The sequence below is a fragment of the Gymnoscopelus microlampas genome (genome assembly GCF_963454915.1).
Source record: "Gymnoscopelus microlampas genome assembly, chromosome: 11".
NCBI lineage: Eukaryota > Metazoa > Chordata > Actinopteri > Myctophiformes > Myctophidae > Gymnoscopelus > Gymnoscopelus microlampas.
The window spans coordinates 55,067,427-55,082,224 of record NC_139948.1 but is presented as its reverse complement, the minus strand read 5'-3'; the positions used below and the strand labels follow the sequence as shown (position 1 = coordinate 55,082,224).

General features: G+C 41.9%; 1 protein-coding gene across 1 annotated transcript in view; it reads left to right on the top strand.

Annotated features, from left to right (window-relative positions):
• Window positions 1-14,798, top strand: part of LOC311054880 (rho GTPase-activating protein 27-like) — a 77,922-nt gene that overhangs the window by 45,414 nt on the left and 17,710 nt on the right. The window contains exons 11-19 of the mRNA XM_084070876.1: window positions 4,508-4,588; window positions 4,940-5,053; window positions 5,407-5,460; window positions 5,665-5,718; window positions 8,369-8,436; window positions 9,680-9,767; window positions 10,192-10,290; window positions 13,649-13,747; window positions 14,113-14,203. Of these exons, the coding sequence (XP_083927002.1) occupies window positions 4,508-4,588; window positions 4,940-5,053; window positions 5,407-5,460; window positions 5,665-5,718; window positions 8,369-8,436; window positions 9,680-9,767; window positions 10,192-10,290; window positions 13,649-13,747; window positions 14,113-14,203 (748 nt within the window). The remainder of the gene's footprint in view (window positions 1-4,507; window positions 4,589-4,939; window positions 5,054-5,406; window positions 5,461-5,664; window positions 5,719-8,368; window positions 8,437-9,679; window positions 9,768-10,191; window positions 10,291-13,648; window positions 13,748-14,112; window positions 14,204-14,798) is intronic.

The following is a 14,798-nucleotide window of genomic DNA, read 5'->3' as shown; positions in this document are numbered from 1 at the left end:
GCTATTGGTTGAGACCAGACATGTGACCAGCGAACCGGAAAACAGCCCCCAAAAATGCTATTGGTTGGGTAGCTTGTCAATCAAGAGTAGGGCGGGGAATGAATGCTATTGGTTGTGTAGGTTGTCAATCAAATCATCCCGCCCCTCCTGGAGCATAGCCTACTTTATCGTCAATTTTAGAATAAATGGGACATAATTTAGCAAAACGCATATCATGATGATTGAAAGGAGACTTTAAACTAGCGACTGGAGGCATATAGAATTTATGACAATTTTTATTACGGTAAGAAAATCTAGTCTAAAGTTTGTCAAAAAACCCATTCACTTGCGTTAAAATAAATTCTTTCTGACACTGCAGGTCGGCGCAGGGTAAAACAGTGCCTCACTCTGGCCATTCATAAGCTTCCGTGTTGGCCTCATCGTAAATATCCAAGCCTTGCCCCTTGCTCTAACGGGTTTGGGTACGTGGTTCATAGTCCCCATTGCGTTATCGAGGTTTTCCTATTCTTGCTATTATGTTGCAAATGATTGTGTGTGTGTGTGTGTGTGTGTGTGTGTGTGTGTGTGTGTGTGTGTGTGTGCGCGGGCGAAACAACATTGACAGCTATGGCAGGTGACGAAAGCTTACCAGACCTGTGCCAGGCTAACAACGGTTGCTAAGCTGGCATTGGACAATGGCTTTGGGGGTGTGGTTTAGCGAAGGGTCCATTGGCTCTGTGAGCTGCTGCCCACAGATAACCTGGAGAAATGAGTCTTGGTACATTAGAGATAATATTCACTAAAGGCTGAGGTAGATGTATTTCCTCCATGCAGTGCATTCAGCATCATATTGTATAAAATTGTTTCAGATTAAACTTTTTTGTTTACTTGGTCTGCTCTTTTTTCCCTCTACACCACTACACCTCTTTGCCAAAAATAGCAGATCTACAAGCTCAAAAAAGTTGTGAGCTTGTAGATCTGCTATTTTTGGCTAAAGTTCTCCTCAGAAAACAAAAACAAAAACAATCATATCACACAAAGATTTGGCGGACCCCCTGTAGTAACTCTGAGGACCCCCTAGGGGTCCCGGACCCCCTGTTGAAGACCTCTGCTCTAGAGGATTCATGTTTGAAATCATCTATTCCTGTTTTTAGGCAGAATAGTCTTATTGATATCTGCTTTCTTTAAAAATAAAAAAGTATACTTATATATTTTTTTCATATGGGCACCACAGTGAGTAGTCATGTGACTACAAAGACAACACAAATACCATAGATTTATATAAAGGCTAGATGGCTCAAGGAGGCGTCGCAAGCGTAGCTCAACCGCGGCCTTGTGACAGTCATTCATAACATTATGTCTATGGTACATGTTCTATTGAAATAACCATAACGTGCTCAATGTTCATCCCATTTTTAAACGGTTTGGTGTGTTGTAAACACCACAGATGTAGTTATGATACTGCATACTTAATGTTATTTAAAAAAAGAACATGATTATAATTATGAGTATGCAGTATCATAACTACATCTTTGGTGTTTACAACACACCAAACTGTTTGAAAATGGGATGATAATTGAGCACGCTATGGTTATTTCAATAGTACATCCACCATAGACATAATGTTATGAATGACTGTCACAAGATGGCCGCCATGTGGCAACGTCGTACTCCATTGGCCAGCAGCGCGGGTGAGTCATCTAGTGTTTATATATATCTATGCAAAATACAACATTGGGACATAAGAGTACTAAATAAGGCACCAAATGAACACAAAGTTGACATCACTGACAGGGAAACAAGAAACTAAAACAAGAAAAACAAACAAAAAAACAGAAAACAAAGTACGGAGGCACATAGAGACTAACCCATGTTCAAGTTCATATTCTTTACCACTCTTTTTCTCCAACTAAATCAGAATCAGAATCAGAATCAGGTTTATTGTCACATCACAGGTTTAGAAGGTAAAAAAGTGGGTGAAATTCGTTTTTGTACATCATTCCCATCACAACGTTAAATTCCGTAGAAAGAAGAGTGGGGAGAGAGAAGAAGAAGAGGGGTAGGGGGGCAAGTGGGAAGGAGATCAACAAGAGAACAATAGAAGGCCAAAATAAGTTATCTACATATTTACAAAGTACCTGAGATAAGAAACAAACTAAGGTGCCTGAGCATAGCAGCAACTAAAAACATCAGAGCAAAACGAAGTCCATCAATTGCCTGATAATAAACCTGTACCGTGTTAAAAGTGCTCCCCGTTTGGTTGTTGACTCTTCCTTACATATTTCCCATGGTATTCTATATGCTTTTAGTTAGGCTGGGGTGTTAAGTCCTCATACCCCCCCCCACACACTTTCCATTTAGCTCCCATTTAGCCCACAGAGTATTTACTCTTACTGAGATTTCCTCTGATGTTATATGTTTAACTGCTCCATTACTTGTATTTGTTCCATTAGTTTCCTCTATTTCTGTACGCTAGGGCTTAGTTTCTGAAGCCAGCTTTTGGTTATAAGTTTGAGGGCCGTTAATCTTAATATTTTAATAAGGTACTTGTCTTGGGTTCTGTCTATTCCCTTTGGTATTTTACCCAACAGGACATATTCATGACTGATATTTACCTTCATTTCTAAAACTTGTGTTATTTCCGTACCAATATTATCCCAGTACTTTTTCAGGACAAAAGCAGAAGATATGACTGTAGTTGGCATGGTTTTCTCCACAGTCTCTCCAACATTTTGGTGTTTCTGATTTTTTTTATTTTGCTAATTGGACTGGTGTAAGAAAGTATCTCATTTGGCATTTCCATGCATATTCTCGCCAGAACTGAGATGCTGTTGTCTTGTGTAAGGGTTAGGGTTAGGGTTAAATAAGGATATGCTTATATTTCCCCATTCAGTTTCAGACAAGGTTAAATCTAGTTCTTCTTGCCATCTTATTGTTTCTCTCAGTTCTTCTGGTTTGTTCTATAGATGTTATATAAAGCTGATATTTGGTGCTTGACACTCGCACACTTATAATTTTTAACCAAGAACTGTGTCATGGGATGAAAATCTGTAATATTTCTTTTCTGTCTGGTGCTTTTCTCGATGTAGCTTCTAACTTGCAAATATCAAAAAAAAATGAGAGTGTGGTAGATCATAGTATCTTTTAAGTGACTCAGCACTTATAATTCCTTTATTATCTATAAATTGCCCAAATATCCTCAGTCCCTTTTGATTCCAAGTCTTGAAAGTAATGTCATCTTTATTTGGAGCGAAGTCAGGATCTTCCTTTATTTCTCTTAGTAGCAGCATTTCATTATGAATCTTAAGGTCATTCCTGACTCTGTCCCAAACTGTAAGTGTATTTATAAACCATATGTTTTCTATATTTTGTTTTGGGATTTTTGTAAGGAAAGGGAGGAGCTTCTCCATATCTTTACATTACATTGATATATGCTTTCTGGTAGATAGATAGATAGATAGATACTTTATTTGTCCTTGTGGAAATTCATTTTGTGCCAAGCAGCCATCAGGATACAAAAAATACTAGGGCTACTAGGGATTTTATGTTTTTATTCATGAAATGATAGTTTTTATTTATACACACTGCTGGTCCTGAGTGCAAATTTCGTTTTCATGTGAAAGCCTGTTAATGACAAATAAAGCAAACCTTGAACCTTGAGCCTTATAATAATCAAATACAGTAGGTGTGTTACTAACAGGGAAACAGCTGTTGTTCATGATGATATCCATTGCTTTTGACTCACGATGTTGCCAAAGATAAGCCCGTTTGTTTGTGGTAACTTTGTTCTGCTGTCGATGTGTTTGAGTCCCAGTGGCACGGAGCGCAGCTTTCACAGACAAAACGTAGCTGCGTCTCAATCCAGGCTGTGAGGGAGTCGGTGTAATATCCACTGGGTAGTCGTCACATAGGGTGTAATATCCACTGGGTAGTCGTCACATAGGGTGTAATATCCACTGGGTAGTCGTCACATAGGGTGTAATATCCACTGGGTAGTCGTCACATAGGGTGTAATATCCACTGGGTAGTCGTCACATAGGGGGAACGTCTTTAGGATTCTAGCAGCATATTTCAGTCTGCATGGCTGTCCGTTTCACTGCATAGTGGAGAATATTCTATTCCAGTCTGCTCCATTTGTCGGCGCCAAACCCGGGGTGACGGCGAAGTTAGTCCTTTCTGCAGTTTTGGTGTCCAGTGTCCCTCGGTACGTTCTTTCATGGCAGTTACAACGTTGTGTGTGTTTAGAACAGGCTCATCTCACTGCTCTCTGCTTGCGACCAACCCGGCAGGCAACCCCCCCCCCCCCCCCCCCCCCCCCCACACACACACACACACACACACACACACACACACACACACACACACACACACACACAGTTATATCAGTATAGTCTGCTGAACTGAGGAATCCTTGCGGCGTGGTCATTGACCTCCTGTTGTTACTGTGTGTGTGTGTGTGTGTGTGTGTGTGTGTGTGCGTGTGCGTGTGCGTGTGTGTGCGTGCGTGCGTGCGTGTGTGTGTGTGCAGTGGATTAAAGGTGTAGATGAACGAGGGAAGACCTACTACTATCTGAGAGATGGAAGCAAATCACTGTGGAGTCTACCTGAGGTACCTGTCTGTCTGTCTGTCTGTCTGCCTGTCTGTCTGTCATCTGAAGACTCACCTCTTCAGACTCCACCGTAGCACAGACCTAGTCTTATTTGAACCAGGATCATTTGTTTACTTGGTATAATATAGTATATTATTTAGACAGATGCTAGGTTAATGGTTTACCTGTGATCCTATAGTTTAGTTTCTATGTAAGTGTTTACCTTGTTTATTGTAAGTCACTCTGGATAAAGAGTGTCTGATACATGACTACATTGTATATTCTCTCTCTCTCTCTCTCTCTCTCTCTCTCTCTCTCTCTCTCTCTCTCTCTCTCTCTCTCTCTCTCTCTCTCTCTCTCTCTCTCTCTAGCTCCCAGCAGCCACTGGGCCACTGATGCCCCAGAGGATTGTGGGAAATGGAGTCGATAAAGAGGGGTCGAAGGTGAGAAACTGGCGACACAGCATGGCTCCTGGAGAACACAACGTAAATACACACACACACACACACACACACACACACACACACACACACACACACACACACACACACACACACACACACACACACACACACACACACACACACACACAGTAATATCAGACATTATTTAATAACTTTCATAAGTTCACTCTTGTAACAAAAAGCAGAAATATCAGTTTTACGCTTTTAACTTGCTCCTTTTCTTTCTCTGTGTGTGTGTGTGTGTGTGTGTGTGTGTGTGTGTGTGTGTGTGTGTGTGTGTGTGTGTGTGTGTGTGTGTGTGTGTGTGTGTGTGTGTGTGTGTGTGTGTGTGTGTGTGTGTGTGTGTGTGTGTGTGTGTGTGTGTGTGTGTGTAGAAGTTTGTTCCCAGACACAGGAGGAACCTATCAGACTCCAGCTCTCCAGAAAAAGTAAGAATCACTTCTTCACAATAATTCGTAAATATTTCATAATTGTTTATTAGAGTTGAGGATCAGATTCATTCAGAAGACTTTATTGATTCCACAAAGGATCATGTATTAATGAATTAATTACTTAGTAGCTTCATGACACAGGAAAGCTCGTAAAGAGTTCATAGGTCAATACAAGGCGTGGTTTTTGTCTTTGTGCTGTAGTCTGATTGGATAAAACTGAAGAGGAATCTGTCCAATCGCACTCCAGCAGAGCATGTAGGTCCTCAAAGCCCATTGAACGTTTATCATTGGCTGGCTTGCTTGGTGGAGGGCATCTGTCATTGGCTGCTTTTTTTCTGGTGGATGTCTGTCATTGGTTGGTTTTCTTGGTGGAGGCTGTCTGTCATTGGTTGGTTTAGTTGGTGGATGTCTGTCATTGGTTGGTTTAGTTAGTGGATGCCTGTCATTGGTTGGTTTAGTTGGTGGATGTCTGTCATTGGTTGGTTTAGTTAGTGGATGTCTGTCATTGGTTGGTTTAGTTGGTGGATGTCTGTCATTGGTTGGTTTAGTTAGTGGATGTCTGTCATTGGTTGGTTTAGTTAGTGGATGTCTGTCATTGGTTGGTTTAGTTAGTGGAGGTCTGTCATTGGTTGGTTTAGTTAGTGGATGTCTGTCATTGGACACATACAGATACATTTTATTGGGACTCAATAAAACGAATCTTTGTATACACATGTCAGTGTTTAACTAGATGATTAGACATAAGGTAGGTCTACATGAGGTGAGGCATAAGGTAGGTCTACATAACAGTACATGAGGTTAGACATAAGGTAGGTCTACATAACAGTAGAGGTTAGGCATAAGGTAGGTCTACATAACAGTACATGAGGTTAGGCATAAGGTAGGTCTACATAACAGTAGAGGTTAGGCATAAGGTAGGTCTACATAACAGTACATGAGGTTAGGCATAAGGTAGGTCTACATAACAGTAGAGGTTAGGCATAAGGTAGGTCTACATAACAGTAGAGGTTAGACATAAGGTAGGTCTACATAACAGTAGAGGTTAGGCATAAGGTAGGTCTACATAACAGTAGATGAGGTTAGACATAAGGTAGGTCTACATAACAGTAGAGGTTAGGCATAAGGTAGGTCTACATAACAGTACATGAGGTTAGGCATAAGGTAGGTCTACATAACAGTAGAGGTTAGGCATAAGGTAGGTCTACATAACAGTACATGAGGTTAGGCATAAGGTAGGTCTACATAACAGTAGAGGTTAGGCATAAGGTAGGTCTACATAACAGTAGAGGTTAGACATAAGGTAGGTCTACATAACAGTAGAGGTTAGGCATAAGGTAGGTCTACATAACAGTAGATGAGGTTAGACATAAGGTAGGTCTACATAACAGTAGAGGTTAGGCATAAGGTAGGTCTACATAACAGTACATGAGGTTAGACATAAGGTAGGTCTACATAACAGTAGAGGTTAGACATAAGGTAGGTCTACATAACAGTACATGAGGTTAGGCATAAGGTAGGTCTACATAACAGTAGAGGTTAGACATAAGGTAGGTCTACATAACAGTACATGAGGTTAGGCATAAGGTAGGTCTACATAACAGTACATGAGGTTAGACATAAGGTAGGTCTACATAACAGTAGAGGTTAGACATAAGGTAGGTCTACATAACAGTACATGAGGTTAGACATAAGGTAGGTCTACATAACAGTACATGAGGTTAGGCATAAGGTAGGTCTACATAACAGTACATGAGGTTAGGCATAAGGTAGGTCTACATAACAGTAGAGGTTAGACATAAGGTAGGTCTACATAACAGTAGAGGTTAGGCATAAGGTAGGTCTACATAACAGTACATGAGGTTAGGCATAAGGTAGGTCTACATAACAGTAGAGGTTAGACATAAGGTAGGTCTACATAACAGTAGAGGTTAGACATAAGGTAGGTCTACATAACAGTACATGAGGTGAGACATAAGGTAGGTCTACATAACAGTAGAGGTTAGGCATAAGGTAGGTCTACATAACAGTAGAGGTTAGACATAAGGTAGGTCTACATAACAGTAGAGGTTAGACATAAGGTAGGTCTACATAACAGTAGAGGTTAGGCATAAGGTAGGTCTACATAACAGTAGAGGTTAGGCATAAGGTAGGTCTACATAACAGTACATGAGGTTAGGCATAAGGTAGGTCTACATAACAGTAGAGGTTAGACATAAGGTAGGTCTACATAACAGTACATGAGGTTAGGCATAAGGTAGGTCTACATAACAGTACATGAGGTTAGACATAAGGTAGGTCTACATAACAGTAGAGGTTAGACATAAGGTAGGTCTACATAACAGTAGAGGTTAGACATAAGGTAGGTCTACATAACAGTACATGAGGTTAGGCATAAGGTAGGTCTACATAACAGTACATGAGGTTAGGCATAAGGTAGGTCTACATAACAGTACATGAGGTTAGGCATAAGGTAGGTCTACATAACAGTAGAGGTTAGGCATAAGGTAGGTCTACATAACAGTACATGAGGTGAGGCATAAGGTAGGTCTACATAACAGTACATGAGGTTAGACATAAGGTAGGTCTACATAACAGTACATGAGGTTAGACATAAGGTAGGTCTACATAACAGTACATGAGGTTAGGCATAAGGTAGGTCTACATAACAGTACATGAGGTTAGACATAAGGTAGGTCTACATAACAGTACATGAGGTTAGGCATAAGGTAGGTCTACATAACAGTACATGAGGTTAGACATAAGGTAGGTCTACATAACAGTACATGAGGTTAGGCATAAGGTAGGTCTACATAACAGTACATGAGGTTAGGCATAAGGTAGGTCTACATAGGACATGTACATACCTGATGTCTGCTTATGTTTATCTGTCTCTGTGTCTCTCTAGGGCCACCTACTGGAGAAGGCTGGTATTCTCAACAAAACTAAAACCGCTGATAATGGAAAGAGAGTGAGGTAAGAAATACACAATGTGGGCGCTGGGGGCGTGTCTTCTCCTCCGCGTCATTAGTGCCCATACCCTAGGTGGGGTTGGTGAAAGGGTCTTTATACTCAGTGTGGAGTTTGCATGTTCTCCCCGTGTCTCCCAGGGTAGTTAATACCCTCACAAAAACATGTAGTAATCCTGGCCGCTATACCGCCTCCCCCATGACAGCCGGGGCGCCTGATGGAGGGGAAGGCAACTGGTTGGAAAAACTCCTCCCTGTCAGGTGACAAGAAGGTCAGACGGCTCTCATGCATTGAAGGAGGCATGAGCTCGGCTCTGGCCTCCATAGGCTGGCAGGGGAGTGTAGCGCCCAGGATCACTTAGACAATTGGCACCGGGTGAAAAAGGGTTAAAAAATCGTGGGATTAAAAAAAAAATAGGAAAAAAAAAAGAAATACACTTGTGAAACACTTGTGTGACCTTGTAGAGCGTGTAGTTTCACTATTATAAAACATCTTTAATTAACTGTCATTTGAAACAGTGGTGATATTGATGACATTGATAAGTGTCAGTCAAACCTCCTAACTCTTTGTCATTCTAGTCAGAAATGTAAAAATATTCTGGTCAATTTTCTATTCTTACATTTGAGAAGAATAACTTATAAACAAACAAATTAATACAAACAAACATGAAAAAACATTTATTACTGTATCAGAAATGTCCAAAAATACCTGATATTATATTTATTGTTTCTAACAGGAAGAACTGGGTATCATTTTATTATATTACATATATTTATTATATTTATTGTTTCTAACAGGAAGAACTGGGGTCAGTTTATTATATTACATATATTTATGATGTTGTTTCTAACAGGAAGAACTGGGGTCAGTTTATTATATTACATATATTTATGATGTTTTTTCTAACAGGAAGAACTGGGGTCAGTTTATTATATTACATATATTTATGATGTTGTTTCTAACAGGAAGAACTGGGGTCAGTTTATTATATTACATATATTTATTATATTTATTGTTTCTAACAGGAAGAACTGGGGTCAGTTTATTATATTACATATATTTATGATGTTGTTTCTAACAGGAAGAACTGGGCTCAGTTTATTATATTACATATATTTATGATGTTGTTTCTAACAGGAAGAACTGGGGTCAGTTTATTATATTACATATATTTATGATATTGTTTCTAACAGGAAGAACTGGGGTCAGTTTATTATATTACATATATTTATTATATTGTTTCTAACAGGAAGAACTGGGGTCAGTCATGGACGGTTCTGCATGGAGGAATCCTGACCTTTCATAAAGACCCAAAGACGACCCCTAGTGGCACCTCAGTAATACTACAACTATTATTATATTAGTATTATATTACTATGTATATACTACTTACTACTACTACTACTACTACTGCACTGTTTAATATACATCAATACTCTGTTACACCATGTACTCTGGTATCTGGATACTTTTACTCAGTTAAAAGTACCACATTACAAGATTCCGCTGTGACACACCAGTGTGTCTACGTAGGTGGTGCACCTCCTACTGGCTCCTCTGTCACACTGCAGTGTGTCTACGTAGGTGTGTCTACGTACTTTTATCCAGATACTAGAGTACACAGTGGAACAGAGTATTGTGGTGTATTTAACGGTATATCTATGTATATTTTAACAGAGTAAAAGTATCCAGATACCAGAGTACACAGTGGAACAGAGTATTGTGGTGTATTTAACGGTATATCTATGTATATTTTAACAGAGTAAAAGTATCCAGATACCAGAGTACACAGTAGATCTCAGAGGGTCTACAGTTTGCTGGGCGTGGAAAGACAAATCATCCAAGAAGAACGTTCTGGAGGTACAGTATGTTACCACGGTTACAGTATGTTACCACGGTTACAGTATGTTACTATGGTTACAGTACAGCATGTTACCACGGTTACATCATGTTACCACGGTTACATCATGTTACCATGGTTACAGCATGTTACCATGGTTACAGCACGTTACCATGGTTACAGCATGTTACCACGGCTACAGTACAGCGTGTTACCACGGTTACAGCATGTTACCATGGTTACATCATGTTACCATGGTTACAGTATGTGTTTTTTTTGTTTTTTTTTACCCAGGGTAGTAGCTGAGCACAAGTGCTCATTTTCAGCAACGCCCTGCACATAGAAACACACACACAAACAGACAGACAGACAGACAGACAGACAGACAGACACATTAAAACCTGGGAGCTGACTAGTACAACCACAGTCTTATGCCGTTGGCCACTAAGCAGCTCCACTGGAGCAGTTGGGGTTCAGTGCCTTGCTCAAGGGCACTTCAGCGGTGGTGGGGAAGTGGTGACCATTCACTTCTCCACCCAGAGTTTTCCTGCCGCTCCGGGGATTCGAACCGGCAGCCTTTCGGCAATGAGGGCGCTCCTCTAACCTTTAGGCCACCACTGCCCAACCATGTTACCATGGTTACAGCATGTTACCATGGTTACAGCATGTGTCATCTCTTTCCTCTAACCTGGCTCTGTCAGATCCAAGAAGCTTTGCTTCACACACATTTGTTTCACAGCTGGGGAACCTGGTTACTCTATACCGCCCCCATCTGGCAGAGTCAGGTTACCTTTCTTCAGGAAAGCAGGGGTCCAGTATTATTAATATTTATATTATTATTATTATTGGGGCGGTGAGGTTTGGACATTGACTAATGCTGCACGGTGATTGGCCACCAGTCTACACCCCTAACCCCTACACATTCAATGCAAATCTATACTTTTCTTTAAGTGAGCTTCCATCAGTGTGATGACCACTAGCTGTAATGTGATTGGCTGACTTTATTGGTTGACTCGGCTGACTTGGCTAGTGAAACACATGCCACATGTGAAGCCCCATGAATAGGACTATGGCATTTAAAAAAAAACACATTTATGTTTGCCAGACCTGAAAGGTATGGCTTACCCAGCAAGCACAATGCCATCATGATGATGTTATGATGACGTCCTCCGGTGACGTTCAGGACTAGGCCAGATCACAGCCCATATGGGGATGATCTTTACATAATTTCCAGGACGTCATCACCAGGGCAAAATGATGGCCTTTTTTTGTTTGACAGACATTTTGGGTGATGAGAAAGCCGTTTAGATGACGTTCCGCTCAACACGCCATCATGACGACATTTGGACGTCATCACCAGGACATCTTATGGACGGCTTTGCCGTCCATAAGATGTCCTGGTGATGACGTCCAAATCATCCCTACATGGGCTGTGATCTGGCCTAGTCGTGAACGTCACTGAAAGACGTCATGATGACGTCCTTCGGTGACGTTCTGGGCCAGATCTAAGCTAGGCCAGATCACAGCCCATATGGGGATGATTTGGACGTGTTGAGCGGGACGACATCTAAACAGCTTTTTCATCACCCACACTGGCCACAAAAGCAGCTGTTTGAGGTCACTACAAAGCCATCCATAAGATGTCCTGGTGATGACGTCCAAATGTCGTCATGATGGCATTGTGCTTGCTGGGTACATGAGCCTTTGTCACCATTTGGTCCATACATGGTCTATCCGGTTGTCCTTAGGTTTCTTCTGCATGAGTAAATAGGCGTAGACTACTCATGACATCACTGTTATGTCACAAGTACAAATACAGATGGTATTTATACTGTAAGACACAGAGGGTTAGGCATAGACACAGGCTGACACGTCATGGGAAGTCCGGCTTAGCCTGGGTCTGGGTCTGGCAGAACCAGGTCTCCTGGTCTTGTTTTTTTTAAGTGAGTCATGTGATGACCACACACACCGCCCACTTCACACTGGGTGTGATTTTTTTTAAAGTGAATCAACCATTGTGGACCAACCATTGTACACCCCTAACCCCTAACCCCTACACATTCAATGCAAATCTATACTTTTATTTAAGTGAACTTCCATCAGTGTGAAGACATTACATTACATTACATTCATTTGGCAGACGCTTTTATCCAAAGTGACTTACAATAAGTGCATTCAACATAGGTAGGGAACGAAACTACTAATCACCAGAAGTCTTAAGTGCATTTCCTGCAAAAACAAGCAACCAAGAGTATACCTAGCGCTAAGGTAAAAGTGCTATATATCAGCTACCTACTGTCTTAAACAGATGAGACAAAATAGCTAAATCAAATGAGCAGGAGCTAATACAAAAAGTGTATCGACTAAACAAGATCCAATAAAACAATACAACAACAGAACAAGAGTTCGTGCAACTAGTTAACAACAAGTAAGCCAGACAAAGAGGAAGGGTAGTGTTTCCTGAAGAGGTGGGTTTTCAGCCTGCGGCGAAAGATGGGCAGTGACTCTGCTGTCCTGACTTCAGTGACTCTGCTGTCCTGACATCAGTGACTCTGCTGTCCTGACATCAGTGTCTCTGCTGTCCTGACATCAGTGATTCTGCTGTCCTGACATCAGTGACTCTGCTGTCCTGACATCAGTGACTCTGCTGTCCTGACATCAGTGACTCTGCTGTCCTGACATCAGTGTCTCTGCTGTCCTGACATCAGTGTCTCTGCTGTCCTGACATCAGTGACTCTGCTGTCCTGACATCAGTGACTCTGCTGTCCTGACATCAGTGACTCTGCTGTCCTGACATCAGTGACTCTGCTGTCCTGACATCAGTGACTCTGCTGTCCTGACATCAGTGACTCTGCTGTCCTGACATCAGTGGGAAGTTCATTCCACCACTGTGGGGCCAGAACAGAAAAAAGTCGTGACCGTGTCGATCGACCAGAAGGGCCCTTGAGTGACGAGGCAATCAGTTGCCCCGAGGTGGCAGACCGAAGTGGTCGGGCAGGGGTGTGGGCATAGGCCGGAGGTAAGAAGGAGCTGTTCCTTTCACTGCCCTATAGGCTAGCACCAGGGTTTTAAACTGGATCCGAGCTGCTACGGGGAGCCAGTGTAGAGAACGGAGAACTGAACGGAGACCACACACCGCCCACTTCACACTGGGTGTGATTTTATTACAGTTAAAGACTGGTCAGGGTTGTGAATACCTGGTTCAGTATTATTAATATTTATATTATTATATTACAGTTAAAGACTGGTCAGGGGTGTGAATACCTGGTTCAGTATTATTAATATTTATATTATTATTATATTACAGTTAAAGACTCGTCAGGGGTGTGAGTACCTGGTTCAGTTCTTATTCATATTTATATTATTATTATATTACAGTTAAAGACTCGTCAGGGGTGTGAGTACCTGGTCCAATACGACACAGACAGTATTATCAACGACTGGCATAAAGTACTTCTGGAGAGTATCAAACAGCTGGTGAGTATTACTACTGAGTATGAATACTGCATCATAGTATTACTACTTCTTTTTAAAGCTCTACTTGGTCATCTCCCTGCTCACACAAACACATGTTTTAGTTAGAAACATTTTGAACCTCCGTTCTAACACCGTGTAACACATGGTTGGGTTACATAGTGACTGTACTGTGTAACACATGGTTGGGTTACACAGTACAGTCACTGTGTAACACATGGTTGGGTTACATAGTGACTGTACTGTGTAACACATGGTTGGGTTACACAGTACAGTCACTGTGTAACAGCAGAGATATGTAGGACCAGGAACAGTGTCAGACTGTAATGTTATTATTATATAATATTACATTAATATGTGTGCACTAGGACCAGGAGCATGTGTCAGAGGAGGAGGAGGAGGAAGATGAGGAAGATGGAGCCTCCTCAGACAAGGAGGATACAGACAGGAAGAGGAGCTGTGAGTAAAATAACCTTGTTTAATGTTGTTTAATGCAATCAGATATGACTTTTCTCTACTGTGGCGCAGTCGGTAGCGCTGTCGCCTCACAGCTAGAAGGTCCTGGGTTCGATTCCCGCAGGGGACGCTGTGGGCACTGGGGGCGTGTTCTCTCCTCCGCGTCATCAGCGCCCATACCCTAGGTGGGGTTGGCGGAAGGGCCTACTCTGTGTGGAGTTTGTATGTTCTCCCCGTGTTCCCTAGGGTCACAAAAACATGCAGTAATCCTGGTCTCTATACTGCCTCCCCCATGACAGCCGGGGCGCCTGATGGAGGGGAAAGGAACTGGTTGGAATAACGTGTTCCTTCCACACGCTACGTCCTACCAGGGGAACTCCCCCCTGTCAGGTGATAAGAAGGTCAGTTGGCTCTCATGCATTGAAGGAGGCATGAGCTCAGCCCTGGCCTCCCTAGGTTGGCAGAGGGAAGGTAGTGCCCACTTTGAGAGAGAGAGAGAGAGAGAGAGAGAGAGAGACTCTCTATCACAATGCAGGATGTGTGTGTGTGTGTGTGTGTGTGTGTGTGTGTGTGTGTGTGTGTGTGTGTGTGTGTGTGT